The sequence below is a fragment of the Rousettus aegyptiacus genome, unplaced genomic scaffold (assembly GCF_014176215.1).
Source record: "Rousettus aegyptiacus isolate mRouAeg1 unplaced genomic scaffold, mRouAeg1.p scaffold_m13_p_6, whole genome shotgun sequence".
Taxonomy (NCBI): domain Eukaryota; kingdom Metazoa; phylum Chordata; class Mammalia; order Chiroptera; family Pteropodidae; genus Rousettus; species Rousettus aegyptiacus.
Genome location: NW_023416309.1, coordinates 34935409 through 34954967, shown reverse-complemented (window position 1 = coordinate 34954967; position 19559 = coordinate 34935409). Strand labels below are relative to the sequence as shown.

At 42.5% G+C, this 19559-nt stretch overlaps 1 protein-coding gene across 3 annotated transcripts; it reads left to right on the top strand.

The window, feature by feature from the left end:
• Positions 1–11889: 11889 nt before the first annotated feature.
• RBP4 (retinol binding protein 4) lies at positions 11890–19559 on the top strand. Of its 3 annotated transcripts, none has more exons than XM_016164285.2 (6): positions 11890–11907; positions 12232–12360; positions 12458–12594; positions 12749–12855; positions 17574–17786; positions 19261–19559. In XM_016164285.2, exons 2-6 carry the CDS (start codon positions 12250–12252, stop codon positions 19296–19298), a joined length of 606 nt encoding a protein of 201 aa, XP_016019771.2. In that variant the 5' UTR covers positions 11890–11907; positions 12232–12249; the 3' UTR covers positions 19299–19559. The 3 variants fall into 3 exon arrangements, with proteins under 3 accessions (XP_016019771.2, XP_016019769.2, XP_016019770.2); XM_016164283.2 differs by lacking the exon at positions 11890–11907 and adding an exon at positions 12051–12125; XM_016164284.2 differs by lacking the exon at positions 11890–11907 and adding an exon at positions 12133–12150.

The window sequence follows — 19559 nt, the reverse complement described above, 5'->3', positions numbered from 1 at the left end:
CGAAGTGGGGCAGAATGATTGCTCAGCAGAGCTTTCAATCTGCCTGTAATTCTTGGGATGTGACAGAAGGTCCTGGCTTAGATTGGGACTCAGGAAACACAGGATTACAGAGTTCTTCGGGACATGAAATCCCCTACCATTATTAGCTCATAAGTCCTGAGAGAATCCTCAGAGCATTTTTAGATCAGTCAGGTAAGTGGCAAGTCAAAAGTGATAATTCCAGAAAAAATAACTGTTCATGGGCAGCTGTCTTCTGCAGCTAAGAAGAATCAGCAACATGTTAATAAGTTATAGTACAATGGCATCAATGGACAGCTTGAATCACTCTTTACGATAGTGATATAAAGTGAATATAGATAGACCTCAGTTGTGTCTATTCGTTTGTTTGTATAGGAACTTTAGTGAACACTGGGAGAGATGCAAGGGTTTAGCATCAATGCAACATAAAAGTTAATATTAATTTTTCCTTTTTTGAAAAGTCCTTCGTTCATCCACATTTCTTGGCCTACTTCTCTAAAACCCTCACCTCTCGATTCCCCTCACTTTAGAAAGCTGGACCTCAGAAGTGTTTTGAAGGAACAGACCTTCGGCTTATTTCTAGAGAGGTGAACCTGGCAAAACATTTGCCTGTGATCCAAGCCTAATCAAGACACAACATAAATAATAATCTTTGTCAAGACACATGATCACAAAAAGCAACCCACACAGGTGCTTACTGGGTTTTCTGGCTAAGCATATTAATTTGGATTTTGTTTTCAATAGTAACAGCCAGAATTCATGCATTTTTGCTCTAAGGTACAGCCTGTTAAATCTACTGGATAAAACCTGTCTTGTCTGTTGCTAGGATCTTTAATGTCTCAGGAGCTTCTAGCCTGGAAAGAACAGTTACCACTACTTAGTTTTGTTTAATGTTCAATTTATTAAGCTTTTACATTGATTAAGCACATTTTCCCAAATATTTAAACACTATTATGCAGCTGATAAGTCCAACTACACATTTCATGAACCGATTTCCTTGAATATTTAAATGTTGATTTCAACCTTAGTCAAGGTCTTTTATTAAATATTGCAGTAAAGCTACTATAAACTTTATATGACAAATTCTCTTGACTGGAAACACACATGTTACAGTGACATGAAAAGTTATTGTTACACCCACATTTAAGTCCATTTCAAAATAGCGTCCCTATGGATTCCATTTACTTCTTCAAACTTAAAGTTTTACCTCTCTAGAGCAGCAGTCCCCAACCTTTTCCGCACCAGGGACCCATGCTCCTATGAGAACCTAATGCCTGATGATCTGGGGTGGAGCTGAGGCGGTGATGCTAGCGCTTGGGGAGCAGATGCAAACACAGGTGAAGCTTCACTCGCTCTCCCACCGCTCACCTCCTGCTATGAGGCCCGTTCCTAACAGGCCACAGATTGGTACTTGTCCTCAGTCCTGGTTTGGGGATTCCTGCTCTAAAGTGATAATAGTCTTATTAGACAGAAAAGAAAAAGAAATTCACACGGGGTGCAGTGTCTAGGTGATGAAATGAGGGATTCTTGGTCAGCATTTGATTTTTCCAGGGGCACAGAACTCAACTAGCATTTCGCTAGTCCATGTCGCTAGCTATGTCACTTCCTACCGTTGAATTCACTTGGTACCTTAAAGGGCCTTGTCAAATACACCCCTTTTTTTGTACCTCCCACTGTCACACCCTACTCTAGTCTCAGGAGCATCCCCCTTCAGATTACTATTTACTTCATAACACCTTATTGGCATCTCATTGCAATTAGAATAATGCACAGGTTTTTCTCTTAAGAGAAAGGAGTTGAGTCCGTTGAGTCATCTCTCCTATGAGACCATCATCTTCTTATACAGTTTTGGACATTCTTTCTTCCTAGTAATTCAGTGAGACTGTGGTGCAGTTTCTGCTCCTCTTAAAAGTATGTGGTGTGTTCACAATTCCCTGAGTTCATCTTTTCCTCTTTAAACAGAGAAAAAAACACATATCTGTATTTTATATACAGATTTATACTTGATAAGAAAAACAAAATACCCATATACATTAACATCCTTATAAAAATGAAAATTAATTTAAAAATGAAACGTATTCTATTATAATCCACATTCTTTTGTTTTTATGATTACTTCTAGATTCATTTGCTCATTCTTTCAACACATGCCTGTTGACTGTCCATTACAAACAAGACACCGTTCTAACTCCTATAGAGACTTCACGTTCCCCTTATCTGATTGTCCTCTCCTCTTAGTTATATGGGAAGATTATTCTTCTCTGCTCTCCCCTATTCACACTCCCCCATACAGCCATGTGACTAATTTTGGCCCTTGGGTTGTGGGCATAAATGTCTCTTCTAGGTAGGACCAATTAATTGCCAGTATGAAACGCTCCAGCTTTCCATTCTCCCTGTAGCCATATCAGTTCCAGATGGAGGGGCCTCCTGAATCCCAGAGTGAGGATGTCATGAACAGAGACCCCTGCTGACCTATAGTATGAGTGAGAAATTAACCTTTGTTGTTTTTATGCCTCTGAGATATGAAAATTGTCTGTTACCACAGCATAACTGAGTCAATCCCAACTGTTACACTTCTACTGCAGGGGACACAGGGGATAAATAAGCCCAACTTTACAGGCTCTTGTGGTAGAGTAAAAGACATAAGACTAGTGCATAAAAAGTCCTGGAGCATAGAACGGGATATGATAAATACCAGAAATAAGGTACACACGTATGCCTATGAGAAGTCATATGCCGTAGATACAGGACATAGATATGGAATCATATCTAGAGTGGATGAAGACGGGGTAGAAATTGAGTATGTTCCAGGTGGTGGTAACAGCAATGGCAATAACATGGAGTGTAGAGTAACAAAGGGAATAGTGAGAGAGAAAACTGGAAAGAAAGGTTGGGCACAGATTATAGGGGCCTCAAAGGCAAGACTGAGGATTCGAACTCTGGAAAGCTTTGGGGTCAGATAATGAAATTAGCAGGGTTCTTCTCTACAAACTTAATCTGGTGCCTGGAAGAACAAATTGAGGAAAAGAAATCCTCAACTTTCGGATATGGATAAAGAAGATATATTCATTTGGTTCATTATCAAATACTCTAAAAATGCGTATAAGCATTTGACCCTGCAATTCTGCCTTTATGAATTTATCTCACAGAAATAACTAAGAATGTATGTGAATTAAAGTAGTTATAGGCGTGTTCATTAAAGTATGATTATAAAAATAAAAGATAAGAAATAGCATAGATAGTCAACAATAGGAGATTGAGTAAACAGATGGCATTATGTCCATAGAATAGGAAAGTATACATTTATCAATAATACTGCTGTAGAAAAAAATATTGCTGTAGAAGTCTATTGATATATTTGATATGAATAGATATGCATGATATTCAGTAAATTTCAAGATAGTATTATGAGTCTTCATATACACACATATATATGGAAGTATACATATGTGTGTGTGTGTGTGTGTGTGTGTGTGTGTGTATATACTTTAAGGCTATTTTCATAGACGATGGGTAAGATTACTTGGGAATGAAACAAGAAGGGACAAACGTGAAGCACAATTTCAGGCAACAATTGACAGGGCAATCGATTAGAAAAAGCAAGCAAAAAAAGAGCAATCACTGGTGAGTACTTCAGGTGTTGAATAACATTTTATAAAAACAAAGGTTTTTTTAAGAGCACTATTAGAAGCCTGCCTTGTAGCACACACACAAATATCCCTTTTTCTTTCGCATCCTAGACTGACCCTCATTATCTGCAGTGCTCTTCTTCCCTGGGTGGGGGAGGGGTCCTTCCAGAGTCCCTGGCCTGTGTAGACAAGCCTTTGGCTCTCTTACTAGCTGTTTAGTCATAGATACTAAGAAAACCAGATTTTTAAAAATATGATTTAAAAAAAAATTACCGAACAGTCCACTTAGAATGAATTTTTAACTCTACAAATAATTGTCGACTGTTAAACATCACTTTTAATTTTTATGTCAGCATTTCTAGTTCATTTAAAGCATAGAGGTTTGTTTTTTTTTTAATAGAGCATTAACTGGTATGGAGAGTGAGGGAAAATGTCAGTCTCTTAGATGTTATAGATATTAACAAGCATTTATTTAGATAAGACATCCGAAACAGTAACTCAGTGTGAAAACTTCATTCTATTAATGCAAAATATTTTAAAAATATAAGCCACAAGGTAATAATAGTAAAAAAAAAAAATGGTCATAAGAATAGCTAACATAGTATGTAATCTGTGCCAGACATTCTTCTAAGACTCTTACGTGTATTATCTCTTTTAATTCATACAATAACCTTATAAAGTAGGTACTATTATTATCTGTATTTAAATAACTTGCTCAAGGTCACATAGCTAGTAAATGACAGTGACCTACCTCAAAACTACCAGTTTAAATATGATTAAATTAAAAGGTGCACTCAAGAAGTGTACAAGACATCATAGTAGCTGCTCACAGGATAATATACAAAAAACTTTCCTTTAAAGAATTTAAAATCTAAACATATATTATGAAATGTCAAACATCAATGCAGGAGTTAAATAAAAATTCCAGGAACTCTTTTTAAAAGCCTACATATGTACCAAAGAATGGTTTAACATCCTTAAACTTGCTGCTTAACAAGTCTACATTTATCAGTAGTATACTATATTAATGAACACACATAATATTTAATTCCAATACTGCTAAAAGTTTCCACTGCAGTTAACTATTTCTACAGAAAGTAATGCTTATATAATAGCCAAACTATATGCACATGAGGTTGAAGCACCAACAGAAAACTAACAACAATGTCCTGAATTAACTGAGTACATTTTGGATCATTATAGTGAACCCATTCTTCAGCTCCACTTCAGCCAAATTCTTTGTTCCTACCAATTTTTATCACCAAAAGGCGCCCCCTAAAGGCAGGAATGTCAGGCACATCCCAGCCCCGAATTGCAAAGGGCCATTTCACCTTGCTAGACAGAATCTTTACTTGCACCTAATTAATGGATATGACCAGGTATCTTAGAGATAATTCAGTTGGTGGGATCCATGTTATTTTCAACTAAATCAATAAAACTCACTGACAGCTTTATAACTACTGAAAAAAATTAGTTCGACTCTTTGTACCTGAACATGTGGGCTGGATAACTGATCTTTTCATTGTTTCACCAATTATTTTGGCATCTTTTAAAAGTGCAGTGAGAAAATAAATGCTACCTGATTTCCTGGTTTTTCATTTTTCTTGGCCACTTTGGCAGGATATGGATGTAAAATACATACATACATCCATATCCTGTACAAAATAGAGGTGATTGGAAATGCTTAATTTTTATAATGGTAAGGACGTTCATTTCTTGCACCAGTTCTTCTTTCAATTATGGTTAAAACATGTTTTAATATTTCCTAGGAGTTAATGACTTGTTTGCTGCTGCATTAGTTAAGATAACACTAACTTCTGTTATTACAGGTAACACCCAAATCTCAGCAGCTTAATCTAATGTTCGTTTATTTCTTATTCACCTAAAGTGAATCGCTGATGGGGTCCCAGGCTGATGTAGGCTCCACCAGCAGGCAGATGAGGAAAGAGAGAGAACCAGGACAATTGGATGTGTAGCTTTCATTAACTGTGCCTGGGAATAACATATAGCACTTTTGTCCACATTCCATTGACCAGAACTTGGGCACATGGCCTTGTAGAGCTGCAGGATGAGGGGAGGTGCCCCTGGGCAGGGTAACCTCTTCCCAACAACTCTACATCATGGAAAGAGAGCACAAATTTTTTGGCAGAAGGATGGTTAACCACGTCTGCTACATGGGCTATAAGTTAAGAAATTATATTTTAGAAAGAATGACCTCCGATCAAGTTTTTAAAAAATAAATATTTTATGAAACTTACCTAAAATGATTAATTTCAACAAAACAAATTAAATCAATATCTACTGATTGAACACCTACTAGGTACAAGTCTCTAGATAAATCCTGTGGAAAAGTTGATAGGTGTGGATAACAAGATGAATGAACCATGGTTTGTCTTCATGAAATATGGCAAGAACTGAACTTTTTTTGTATATTATGCACACTCCATAAGCTGTAATTGAAAACATAATTTTACAGGTCAAAAAAAAGAGAAAACTGTTTGCAAAGAGAATATTTGTTTTATTTTCTGATTAAACAGTTTCACTGTAGGAAAGTTTGGAAAATACAAAATGGTCCAAATCAAAACAAAAAAACAAGCAAACTCCTTTAAATGGTCCTAATTCTATCATACAGAGGTAATCATTGAACATTTTTCCTATTAATATTATATCTGTATATGTATATTTAAAGTTTTATTTTATGAAGATAAATTTCAAAGCACTGAAGTTAAAACATCAGTTGACCTGTATTCACATATTTGTAATCATGAAGAAATTCGAGAAAGAATGTCAAAATGAACTGTTATTCTTTGCTGATATCTGTGTCACCAAGGTTCATAATTTATTACAGAGGTAGAGAGAGAGAGAGAGAGAGAGAGAGAGAGAGAGAGAGAGAGAGAGAGAGAGAGAGAGAGAGATAGAGAGAAGAGAAACAGTTATTGTAGAGAGCCAGGTCTGAGCTGGACCTGATTAAAGCATTGGCAAAGTCATGCTTGACTGATCGAAGCATTGGCGAAGCTATGCCTGGCTGTAGTGATCTGCCAAAAACAGAGAAGCCAAACAGTTAAAAGGCAGCTGCTTCTAGTTTAGCATAGATAATTGGGTACAAACAGCCTTGGGAAATTATTGCTGCCGGCAAGTGGCAAGTTTCGAGTCCTGAGAAGAAGACTCCCACTCTCTCCTTGACTTTCAAAAGTATATAATAAACGCACTGAGGTCGGCTCAGGGTCACTGTGTCCCACCTGGCTCTGCTTTTGTATATACTGTCTCTGTGTTTTTCTCCATCCTTCCATCACCCCCTCTCAGGTATATTAACCCTATAGCCGTGCAGGTCGCAGGCAAGTGGGGCCCCAATGTGGGGCCTGAGTAAGGGGGAACTCCACCCTCCTGCTGATGGAAGGGCTCTATTCTTTATACATGTCATTTATCCATCCAGGTGGAAGGACACTTCTGGGGGGATATGTCCAACACTTAAAGGTAAGTGTATGGTGAAGAGTGGATTGGTTTTGCTAGGTGTAAATCATGGGGAATTCTGAATCCCAAGAGAGAATCTTTTATGTACAGATGGTTAAGGCTATGCTTAGAGCTAGAGGCTATAAAGTAAAAGGCAAGCAATTAACAGAATTTTTACATTTTGTGCAAGAAACTTGTCCTTGGTTCCCAGAGTAGGGAACTGTAAATAGTCAGAACTGGGAAAAAATAGGAAAGCAATTACAAGGATGTTATACCTGGGAAGGGCCTGACAAGATCTCCATTTTCACATTTTCTTTATGGTCTCTAATAAGGGATGGTCTTGATAACACTGGAGAGGATCAAAGACTCCAAGGGGGGAGATGGTGAAGAGTTGGTTACTACACTGCAAAGGACTTGGAGGGGTATGAGGACCTTCATGCTCCTCCACCGCCTTCTTCTCCTCCTGCCACCATTGCCTCCTGAGTAGGAGCAAGAAATAGAGAGGGAGGCTCGCAGAGAAGCAGGCTAGGGGAGGAGAGGACAGTCAGGAATGGACTTTGACGGGCTGAGTCGGCACCCCCAGGGAAGTCACAAATACTGATGATGGGGAAATATGAATATGTGCATGACCTCTGATCTATATTTGTCTGTGTTATATGTAATATGGTGGATCAGTTAAGAATTCTAATTATGATGGAAAAGAAAATGTATGTTTTTGGTAACAGAAAGTATAAAGTACAGAGATTTATTTTGAAGGAAATTAAAGGAAAGGTGTTTGTATTAAAAGTGGTTATTTCTGAATAAGTGAGAAGAGGCAAACTGAAGGAGTAAGGAAAGTAATAGAAGGTTGTGAAGAGAAAGCCTGAGGAAATTTTATGTGATTAAGCTAAACAAGATTGGAAATTTAAATGCCAAAAGTAAGCTAATGCAAAATTAAAGTTGTATATTGATGTTTCTTAGACTATTAGTCTGCTACTGATGTTATGGGAAAGTTTTCTGAGTAGAAAACAAGGATTGTGTGCTTAATCAAAGTAATTTCTGTGTTTTATGTTGCCTTAACCAATTTTCTGAGGCTTTTAGAGAATATACTAACATTAGCCCAAAGTCTGAGGGCCAAACACTCCTAGCTATACATTTCACAACTTGGTCTGTGTTCAACATTCAAAGGAAGCTCCAAAAGTTGGGGGTCTAAACCCCAACCCCGCAGGCTGCCTTGGTGCCAGAGGTCTCTAAGGTGTCCAATAATTGGGGCTGGGTGAAGAGGAAAGCAAAGTACAAAAAGGGCATACATTTTAGCTACCATAATACAGGGACCATCTCGAGGTGACCCTAGGCAATAAAAACCTAGCAGGCCTGGAGGGCCTTGAGCTTAATTGGCCATGAGTGACATTGTTGGGACCGAGGCATAATCAATGTGCAAACTGCAGAAGGAAGGGCACTAAAAGAGCGAGTGTCTATCCAGCTCTGGGAAGCCAAGGAGGGGTGGACCTCATAAGCTCTCGCCTCATAAGACCTCACAAGACATAGCAAGTCTCTCATGTAGTGGCTTCTCTCTCCTCTAACAAGGAAGCTCAAGCGCTTGCGAGTTCCAGTCCTAAAGAAAAATCCACCATGATCACAACAGTGAAAATTGAATTTTTACTAGATACTAGAGCTACCTACTCTTTATCGATCCATCTCATGGGCCTCTCTCCAATGCTAACTGCATAGTGACAGGAATAAAAAGTCAGCCCTCAAGGCAAACAGAAAGAGCCCTACGAAGTTTTGTTAAGTTCCCAACTGGTGTCAACTTATAAGGAATCAACAACTGGGTACATTTATCTCGAATTAAACCAGTTTCTTATAAGCCCTCACAGGTTCCTCCAGAAAATAAACCGGAAAGAGCAACCAATTCCCGTGAACCCGCGGAAGATCTTAAACTCTTGTACCGGAAACTAGATAAGTCCGCATGTCCCAGGGAATCAGGGAACTTTTGTGTACCTTGAATTAACAAACTGCCATGAAAAAGTAACTTCATTGTCAATTACCTCTACTATTAACTTTGATTTGTCTTTTCTATCTTTTTGCAAAGTTTTTATCTTCTAGGTTACAAGGCTTCCTATCACTTCTACACGCTGAAAGGACCTCACATTGTCTGCCTCTGGGGCCCTTAGAATAGGCTTTCAGAGATTTTTATTCCCAGTAGTCAGGGACTACAGACCTATCTTAGCTTTGAAGAAGTTACAACATCCCCTTAATATTAAGGGAATAAAATCTCTGAAGGGGAATAATGTAGGGAAGAGGCAGGAAAATTGAGGTGTTGGTTGGGCCACATTTGGAGACTAAAATGCTTCTGAATAGGATTAGAATAAAAGAATTACATTTACAAGGGATATGGACTGACAATAATGCCAGTCTTGATGTGGCTGAGGTTCATAAACATATTCTTGACCTCCAAAGCAGTAGAGCCTCTATTGTGGATGCTGCAAAATTGGCTGAGAAAATTTTAGATGATTTGAGAGGCTTTAACCCTTACGGTTTTCTTAAACGTACTGCTGGGTACTTATTTAGTTTGCTATTGTTCCTGCTAATTCTTTTGTATATTTTCAGTCGGATGCCCAGTCCTCCAGGAACAGTTGCAAGACCTCTAAGCGAGCAACCTTCATATGCACTTAAAAAATAAAAAAGGAGAAGATGTAGAGAGCCAGATCTGAGCTGGACCTGATTGAAGCATTGGCAAAGCCATGCTTGACTGATCAATCTGCCAAGGACAGAGAAGCGAAACAGTTAACAGACAGCTGCTTCTAGTTTAGCATAGATAACCAGGTGCAGACAGGCCTTGGGAAATTATTGCTGCCAGCAAGTTTCATGTCTTGAGAAGAAGACTCCCACTCCCTCCTCAACCTTCAAAAGTATATAATAAATGTGCTGAGCTTGGCTCGGAGTCACTGTATCTAAGCAAAGTGCTGTGTCCCACCTGGCTCTGCTTTTGTATATACTGTCTCTGTGTTTTTCTCCATCCTTCCATCTCCCCCTCTCAGGTATATTAACCCTCTAGCCATGCAGGTCGCTGCAAGTTACACCGACTTTTAAGCATCTAACAAATAAATAAAACATGTTGCTGCATAAAACCATCACCATAAAAATGCACCGAAACCCCCTATATTTATTCAACATATATGGTATGTGCAAAGACCTTGAGAATGCTATAGGAGAAATGACTGAAAGGACTAAGGGTATTAGGAGAACTTTTCTGGCCTTATTTAGTAACTGTCCAAATGCAGTTGGTCAGAGCAGGAAGTTCTTCATCACTGGAGCTGTTGGAAGAGAAGCTGGAAGGCCTCTACTCTGGAGTTTTAGAGAAGGTATCTAAGCATTGGACAGGAGATTGAGAGATGCTCTAAAGTCCTTTCCTACTTATGGTGCATAGATACTGTCACATGTGTGGCCACACACATGGTCCCTGCAGAAGATGCTCTGGAGCAGACCTTACTTGAGCTGTTGGGGATTCTACCTCTTGTGATAAAACTGGCCTCACCAGAAGCTCTTCTAGTTAACTGGTTGGCCAGAGACAGGGCTTTCCCAGTTCTGTGGCAATAAGGAGTTAAATGCATCATCATTGGCACTTCAGAGACATAAGAGACTCAAATGGGGAGCAGCAGCAGAGGGGAAGGGGGAAAGTGGAAGCAGAGAACAGGTAGGTAAATGTCTAAAGAATTAACAGGAAAGTGAGAGCGATCACAGGTGTCTTTTCAGCAGGCTCAGAAGTAACCTCAAAGCTCTGTAAAGGACCGATTTGAGAACCGTCAACTCCTGTTTGGCATCCACTCTTCTCTTCCCCCACTCTCTCTTACTTAGTGTCAACAAAATGACCCAAATTCACCTCAGTTCTTTCCAATTTGGGCTGTGGAGACATAACTGATACTGTACGGAAGGAATCTAACAAAAAGATATTTCTTTGTCATATCACTAATTCTCATTTAGTCCAAAGCTGCATCTTCTGACTGCTTTGATCAGATTAAAGCAAATCATTAACTCTGAATGGAAACAGAAAAAAATGGTCAGAAAATCGAGCCATCACGCAAAATTACATAGTCACAGCATTGTCGTTTAATTGACCATTGAGGTTGGTTGTAGAGTTTTGTTTACCTCCCCACTCTTGTCCACTCCTTGGCCAACTCACCTTAGCTGTTTTGAAAATAAAACAAAATTCTACTATGGCTTTGAAATAAAATTGTATCATAAACAATCGATAGGCATGTTTCAACGTGGTTTGAGCCAGAGTGTCACAAAGTAGGCCACCTCTGAGGTTGCTAAAATATTTCCTGTCCTGACCAATGTTGCGTTTCTGGAGAATATTTAACAGGGAGGGTTTTAATGCTTCTAAAGATGTTGAAACTAAAGAACAAATATTGACCCAGAGAGCACCACAAGTCTGCTGAAAGAGAGTAAAATACATCCTTTATAACATGAAAAACTACTTGGCTGAAATATTCCCAAACCCCTGCACAACTGGCCCTCAGAGGACGAAGGGGCCAATTTGGGACGGCCAGGGCCGGGTCACTGACGCACCAGACAGCACCAGACAGCATCATCATAGGTCCTCTCGCTCTGGGAGGCCACGATTTTCCCGCCAGGCCGACCTGGGCCCCCAGCCAGGGCAACAGGGCCTCAAGGCCACCCCAGGCCGCAGTTGGCGGGCGCTGTGCTGGCACAAGCGCTGGATAATTAGGCCAGGGCTTGTTCCCGCGGCTCGTCGCCGCTGGAGAGTTTGGGCTCCCTAGAGGCCACCCCGCGCTGCAGCTCCACCAATTCCCCGGCAGCAGTAGAGGTGAGGCTCTGGCCAAAAAGACGTTCCCTGCGCGCGGGCGCCGGTGAGTCAGGACGCGTTATGCAAGTGCTGGCCCGCCGGCCCCCGCACCTCCCCCCTCGGTCTTTCACCCAGCGCGGTTGCGACAGCGCGACCCCCTCCCCGCCGAGCTATAAAGCGCCTCCCTCGCTCCCCGCGCGCCCGGACGCCCGGGCCAGGTCTGCGCGCGTCTCCCGGTGGTGAGCGGCGCCCGCACGGGGAAGGGTAGGGACGGGCGCGGCGGGGGCGACCGCAGCGGGCCGGGTGGTCCTGCGGCCCCGCGCTCACAACGCGCGTTTCCCGCAGGGCGGATTCCTGGGCGAGATGCAGTGGGCGTGGGCGCTCGTGCTGCTGGCGGCATTAGGCAGCGCCAGGGCCGAGCGCGATTGCCGGGTGAGCAGCTTTCCAGTCAAGGAGAACTTCGATAAGGCTCGAGTACGTGTCGGCCGCGGTGGCCGGGGTCTCCCCGCTCCCCCTTCCCGGCGGCCGGTCGTGCACTGCCAACACCAAACCTGCTCTCATCTCTTCGCAGTTTGCCGGACTCTGGTACGCCCTGGCCAAGAAGGACCCCGAGGGCCTCTTCCTGCAGGACAATATCATCGCAGAGTTCTCGGTGGACGAGAACGGTCAGATGAGCGCCACGGCCAAGGGCCGAGTCCGTCTTTTGAAGTCAGTGGCCTCTGCACGGCAGAGCTCTTTGCGCTCCAGGGTCCCCCGGGCTGAGCGCCAAACCTTGATTGCAGAGGGAAGGGAACACCTGGGGTGGGATGGAGGGAGGAAGCCCTTTGCGAGACCTGACTCAGGATCCCTTTGGCTTTTGCAGCAACTGGGACGTGTGCGCAGACATGGTGGGCACCTTCACAGACACCGAGCACCCTGCCAAGTTCAAGATGAAATACTGGGGTGTAGCGTCCTTTCTCCAGAGAGGAAGTGAGTACTCAGCTCAATGGGTCTGTCTTGGGGGTAGCGGTAGAGCGTACCTGGCTAAATCGCTGGATTTCTTCTCCTGTGGCACCCTTGGGAAAAGTGGTCGTCTGTAAGTGGCAGGAACCCTCAGCACCGCCTGAGGTTAGGGGCATGAGACTGGGAGTAGCTTAACCCTTTCCCTGCCTCCCCTCTCCCCCGCCCCAACCCCCAGCTCAGAAAACCTGGTCAAAGTTCAGAAGAACTTTGAACTTGTCAGGTGCCTTCCTCCTGCCATTTTCCTGTTCCACCACTGTGCTAAGGTGTATAGCCTTCTCCATGTTTATCCCTCCCACCACCTCAAGACCCAGCCCACATCACCACTCAACCTAACTGAATTTTCTCAATCTCTTTGGGCTGAATCCTAGAGACAGCTTGACTATTTGGGGCCCCAGCAGGGTCTGGGAGGCCCTCATCCTAGGGTGTAGGAGCATGATGGATAGGATTGACCCACTGCCCCCATTGCCTGTTTGCTGACACTGAAATTCTGAGCCAGATGCAGTGTTCTGGGTGTCAGTGACCTCTTCCCTTTTTCCCAAGCACTGAAGTTCAGGTGGGGAGAGGGGAAGATTGAAGACTCTAAGAAGAATGTCCTAAAACTTGGCCTGAACACGAGAACATAATATCCGTATGTTCTTTCTACTTTTTTCTGCTTTCTCCTAAATTTCAAATCTGGAGTCTACTTGGTACCTAGGTCATAATGCAGACCAGGGGGGACATATAGGATCTTAGAGATAGAGAGTTAACCCTACAAAATAGATTCAATAAACAGATGAATAAACTGAGGCTGACAGAAGGTAGTGCTTTGCCCAAGGTCATAGAATAAGTTTATTAGAGTCAGTGTCAGAAACCAGAGGTATCAGCTCCTAGGCCAGGGACAGGTGGCCCTGAACAACAGGGACTCCTGATAGAGACTGACTTTTACAAAGAACTGTTTGAGCTCTCCTGTGGGATGGGCGCCAGGGGCACTGACCAGAGGGACTCTCATATCTGGTGATCCAGGGCAGAAGCATCCTTTACATGGCCCATCACTCTACACGTGGCACGTGCTCCATGGCTTCCTCAAAAGTTGTATGTGAGATGGAACTGCATTTTTTTAAAAAATCGAATTACATCTTCAGTACTGATTTACACTATAAAGATGGAATTGCTACTTTACCAGGTGAAAAAAGCTTTTATCCTTAGAAGTAATAAAAATTATTTCAAAAAATGCAACAAAACTCCCTAAAGTGATTCAGTTAGCATTAAAGATATATTCTTCTGATAATGGGTTATAAAAATCAATAACAGGGAATACGAAATTATTAATTTTTAGAGAACACAAACATAATGCTCTGTGGCATTTTGAGATGCACTCCTTGAAGGCCTGGGAGTCTGTCAGTACTGCATTTGGGGAGGGTAAGAGAAGACCTCATGAGTAGGTAGGATTTTGCCTCTTGCAAAATGTTCAAACCACCTCTCCTTCCCAAACCAGATTATCTCTGCTTTTACCTCTTATAGATTAAAGTTCTAGCTAGGATTTTGTTTGGAGAAAAAGAAAAGTATTGAAATCTCGAAAGTGATTGCTGCAGTTATTAAGTGAGGTAAATACTATATGAAAGGCTTAAGGCTAAATTCCTTCTTAGATAATCTTTCAGAAAAGCAGTGTAGTGGCTAAGCATTCAGGGTTAATGCTAGACTGCCTAAATTCAAATCCTAACTTGACCCACGACTTGTGGAGCCTTGGATATGTTCCTTATCTTCTCTGTGCCTCAGTTTCCTCATCTGCAAAAGGAAGTGATCATAGCCCATACTTCGTGGAGTTGTGCTATGAGGATGCAATGAGTTAACATGCAGAAAGCACTTAGAACAGTGCTTGAGACATAAGTTCTCTGTAAGTATATGATTTGCTACTTAGTTATTTCCCCAGTCATGAAATAATAGCTTTATATTCTGGGTCTGTGATGATAGGACCCCCAAATACCATCAGGTTCAAATCTCTCATTTTACAAATGAAGGAATTAGAGAAGCTCCACATTAGAGAAAAGTGACTAGCTTAGGGGTGCACAGCTAATTACTTGGGTTTCAAGGCCACTTTGCCAGAGGCTGTTGGTTTTTTCAGGCAATTAGTCAGAACTAGCATCACACCACCACCTGGCTGGCTCACCTGGACAGTTGGACTTGAGAACTGCAGGGAGGTTCTCACCCGGTCTCATCACTTTAGGTGATCGGAGGACCTGTACCCAGGTATAGGGCTCTGAAGGACACGTTCCAGGTCCGCAATGAGCAACAGATCTTCAAGGAACCCCAGTCATCAGAGTTGGCTCACATGGAGTGTTTTGTTTGTTTGTTTGTTTTCAGATTGGAAATCAAAACTTTCAAACCAGTCTGTGTAGGTATAGTGTAGACCCAGCAACAGTGTAACCTCACTTCCTGGGATGGTGGAGTGGCACGGGGCTCCCAGCCATAGAGCCGCTGCCTCCGTCACTCTCTCTCCCTAGCTCTGCTGCACACAAATAGCTGCCATCCAGAAATGTTTAGGGGTGTCTGGCTCTCCAGAGGGACCCACCCCAGCTGCTGGCAGTGAGCAGGTTGGAGGCCTGAGCTCATTCTTTCTAGCAGCTCGCAGGCAGTTCATCTCTTGTTTTGGGAGGGAGAGTTGGATAAAGATTATTACAATCTAAATATTTCATCTCTGCACTATTTAGCCAAAAAGAGCTTGGAGATAAACCAAACCAATTTAGGCCTTTATTTTTTAAAATAAGAACTGTAGTGAATTTTCCTAAAACCAAATGTTGAAAGTGACTCAGTTCCTATGTCAGCATTCACATTTGGTCTACAATTCTGGGGATGGGGGGCATTAAGCTGCAAATTTGCCAAGCCAATAGCTGCCTGAATCATGAATTGGGGTCACATTCCAAAGGATAAGGCTTTTGTGTCTAAGAAGGTAGGTTGCTGGGGTACCTGTGATTGACGTAGTGACCCCCATAGCCAGGGAAGAAATGACTTCATTCAGAGAGGAGGAAGACTCTGCCAAGAAGCTCAGGAGCCTCTAAGGGGAGCTGGTGGTTAGGGTGGGGCCCATGGCTTCTGTTCCTGGCTCTCATGCTGAATAATTGCATGACCACTGCTGAGCAGTCATATGTCTGGGCACTCCCACCTGGCTTCTGACACTCTCCTTCTGACATTGTGAGGTGCAGCGTGGCTCATTCTTCTTCCTGGTAGTCCTGGAGTGAGCTGAAAAGGGGGCTCTACCACTCACTCCTGTGCAGCCCTTTTGCAAGGCATGGGTTAGAGCTGAATCCCTACTAAGCTGCCACTTCAGGGATTCTCAGAGCCAAGAGGCACACCAGAGGTGACTTAGGGCAAATGTTGGAGATTCACCCTAGTCCCTCTAATGATGGGAGACGCAGGTACCTCTGTATTCCTCCAGTGTGGAGCACACCATAAGAGCAGGGGTGATCACTCACTTCATGACCAGGGCATGAGATGGAGATGCGAAGCCTTTTTGTTTCTTGCTTTTTGTCCCCTCTGCCCCTGATTTACTTATTGGGGTAGAGGGTAGGCGTGTGGGCTCTGGAATCAGATTGAATCCCAGTTCTGTTCTTTTAGATCTTGGATGAATTATTTAGTTTCTCTGTGCCTCAGTTTCCTCATCTATAAAATAGGAATGATAGTGTGCACTTGTGGGTCGATGTGAAAAATAACAGAAAACATGGAAAGTGTCTGCACAATGACTGTCACATAACTAAGTGCTCAGAAAGTCTTAGTCATGGTTACATGTCAGCGAGAATGTTAAATTAAGAAGAGATGTGACACTTTCTTTTTTTTTTTACCAAATATAAGATATTTGGATAAACCTGAGCATTATTGTCTCTTCCTGGCAGATCTCTCACATTCTTTCTTGTTATTTTCCACCCTGCCTTTGTTGGCATTTTCCCGTCTTCATTTATACTTATTTTTCATGGCTCACATCCCAGCCTCAGGAATATATGCAATCAAATTCTTTAAGGGCTCAGCTCTGCCTCTATCAGGGGAGTTCTAAAGAGTACAAACTCTAAAAAAGAATATCTGATGCAGCATGGTGGGCATCTTGTGCCCCGAGGCAAAAACTACTCTTTTGCTAGCTTGAAGAGGTGGGCCGGTCGCTAAACCGGAATTAGGATAGAGCCAGAAAAATGGTGAGCCAGGTCATCAGAGTGGCATCGCCCAGGGGACTGAGAGGCAGGAAGGCTGAGTGGTTCCTGAGATGACTGGGAACGAGCTGATATAGACCGTTGCAAGAGATGCATGCTGTCTTTGGGGGTAACATAAGTGAGTATCCGTCAGACATCAGCCACAAAGGCATAGGCATTGTTGGAGGGTAGATGGGGAAGACACAGTAGAAAGGCCTATTCTGTGGCTTTGATAGGCCCGCATTCTTGATTGTTCTTTGAAAAGATGATATTACATTTATCATCAGGGTGAGATAATCATTGAAGTGAATGAGATTCCCCGACTCCAGGGCTTTTTTCTTTAAAGGAGAACAAAAGCCTTTCTCGTTGTCCTAGCTTTATTAAACCTATTCAAATTGTCTGTGATCTCCTGCTTCCTAACAAAATGAACCAGTTTCAGGAAGTTGCTGGCTTCTCGGGCTCGATAGTGATTTTCCCTGACATCCGAGCCTGCTGAGGGAGAGGCATTGGCTCTGGCTTTCCGGTTTGCAGACGATGACCACTGGATCATCGACACGGACTATGACACCTATGCTGTGCAGTTCTCCTGCCGCCTCCTGAATCTTGACGGCACCTGTGCTGACAGCTACTCCTTCGTGTTTGCCCGCGACCCCCATGGCCTGCCCCCTGACGTGCAGAGAATCGTGAGGCGGAGGCAGGAGGAACTGTGCCTAGCCAGACAGTACAGGCTGATCTCGCACAATGGTGAGTGGGAAGGCAGGCAGGAGTGAGACAGCAGCCTGCTCTCCGTGAGGGGTCAGTGGGTCACTTGCCAGTGACATGCATTTCATCTGCATGCAAGAGAAACTAGGGAGCCTTGGGAGCCCCTCTAAGCCCAAGTCTTGGTCCTTTTTGACTAGGTCTTTCACTGGCCTTATCACGAGGCTAATGCAGAAGGAGCAGGCAAAGACCATTTTCCAAAACTGTGGCACTCTTAATTAGGTAAAACGGAAGGGGACATGCTCTTCCTTTTTTTTCTGCTATCTTAGGCCCAGTCTTTGGTCATATGCTTTGCCCCTGGCTATATTGCCCCAAAAAACATTTTGACTGAATTAATATTATTAAGGATCGAGTGGCCCTAATGAAGAGCTAGGCAACAAATGTGGCCATTGGTGTAAAAACTTACAGAGAGACATCACCATAGCAAGTTCAAAAGAGAAAGATTTCAACAAATGCTCTTTCTCTATTATGGAACCTCATAACCATTAAATTGACTAGATGACTTTCCTCACTTATATTTTTTGAGATTCCCTGGAATAACTGTTGGATCTTTTTATAGATATTACCCTCATCTGATCTTGGTTTAAAAACCAGGTGCATATTTGGAGGAAAGCGTCCTTTCTATTTTGAATGGACACTCACTCACTCCCATGGGAAACTAGGTTTCAAGATCCAAACTGGGTAATATTAAAATTCAGGAAAAAAAAAAAAGAGAGAACAAAACTGAACTTTTCTGTTGGTCCTCTAACTAGCTGACCTACACTACACCAAACAGATATGAACCTAGACCAAAAGCATAAATCAGTAGATTTTGATGTTTTACCCTTGGGTGGCCTAAATGAAAGGGTGGTAAAGGATTTTGCCAGACAGACTCCAGGCCAAGCTCTTTGCCTGCATTATCTCACTTAATCCTTGGAGACACCTTATGAAATAGATACTCTTATATGTACATTCGACAGATGAGAAAACAAAGGCTAAGAAAGATTCTGAAAGTTGCCCAAGATCTACAATGAGTAGCTGAGTTGGATGCAAACTGGAGTTTTGTTTTGTTTTTATTTGTGGCACTGAAGCCCCTTGTGGTATCACCTGATGATACATGCTACAGGACATGGTGAACATTCTATAAAGCCACTAAGAGTGGCTGAGATCAGGCTGACTTGGCTTCTACTTTCTGAAATAGGAGGATATCCCCCAACTCTTTGAAATGCAGTGAGGCAAATTAAAGACAAAAACGCACATTATTTCATACAGCAGATTTTATCCTCTCAGCCCCTAGAGAAATTCAGAGTGTTGCAGAAACAGCCTTGAGGATGTTGATGCATTATAGCTGCATCTAGCTATAACCTTACAAGAAGTACTTGAATGAAGCCAAGCCCTGAGGCCATCATGGCATTCATAATCTCCATTAAACACTGGGTCCATCTTTCTGTTATTAATGGTTTTGTTTTCTTTATTTCAGGGTACTGCGATGGCAAATCAGAAAGAACCCTTTTGTAGCAGTATCAAGGATGTAAGGTTTCATTTGAAGATCTCCAACTAACTCTCGCTCAGTCTTCAACTCTATTTATCTCAGTTTAGTTTGACCCTCTTTCCCCACTTTCCCCCAGGAAACATAAAACCTTCGCTACACATAAAAATGTATGTGTGAATAAGTGACTGTTTGCACTCAGATGTATGTCCTTACTGTGGTTTTACACAATCATTTGAGGCTTTGGATTCCAGACTTTGATTTATTAAAATATAGTCACCCATTTCCTA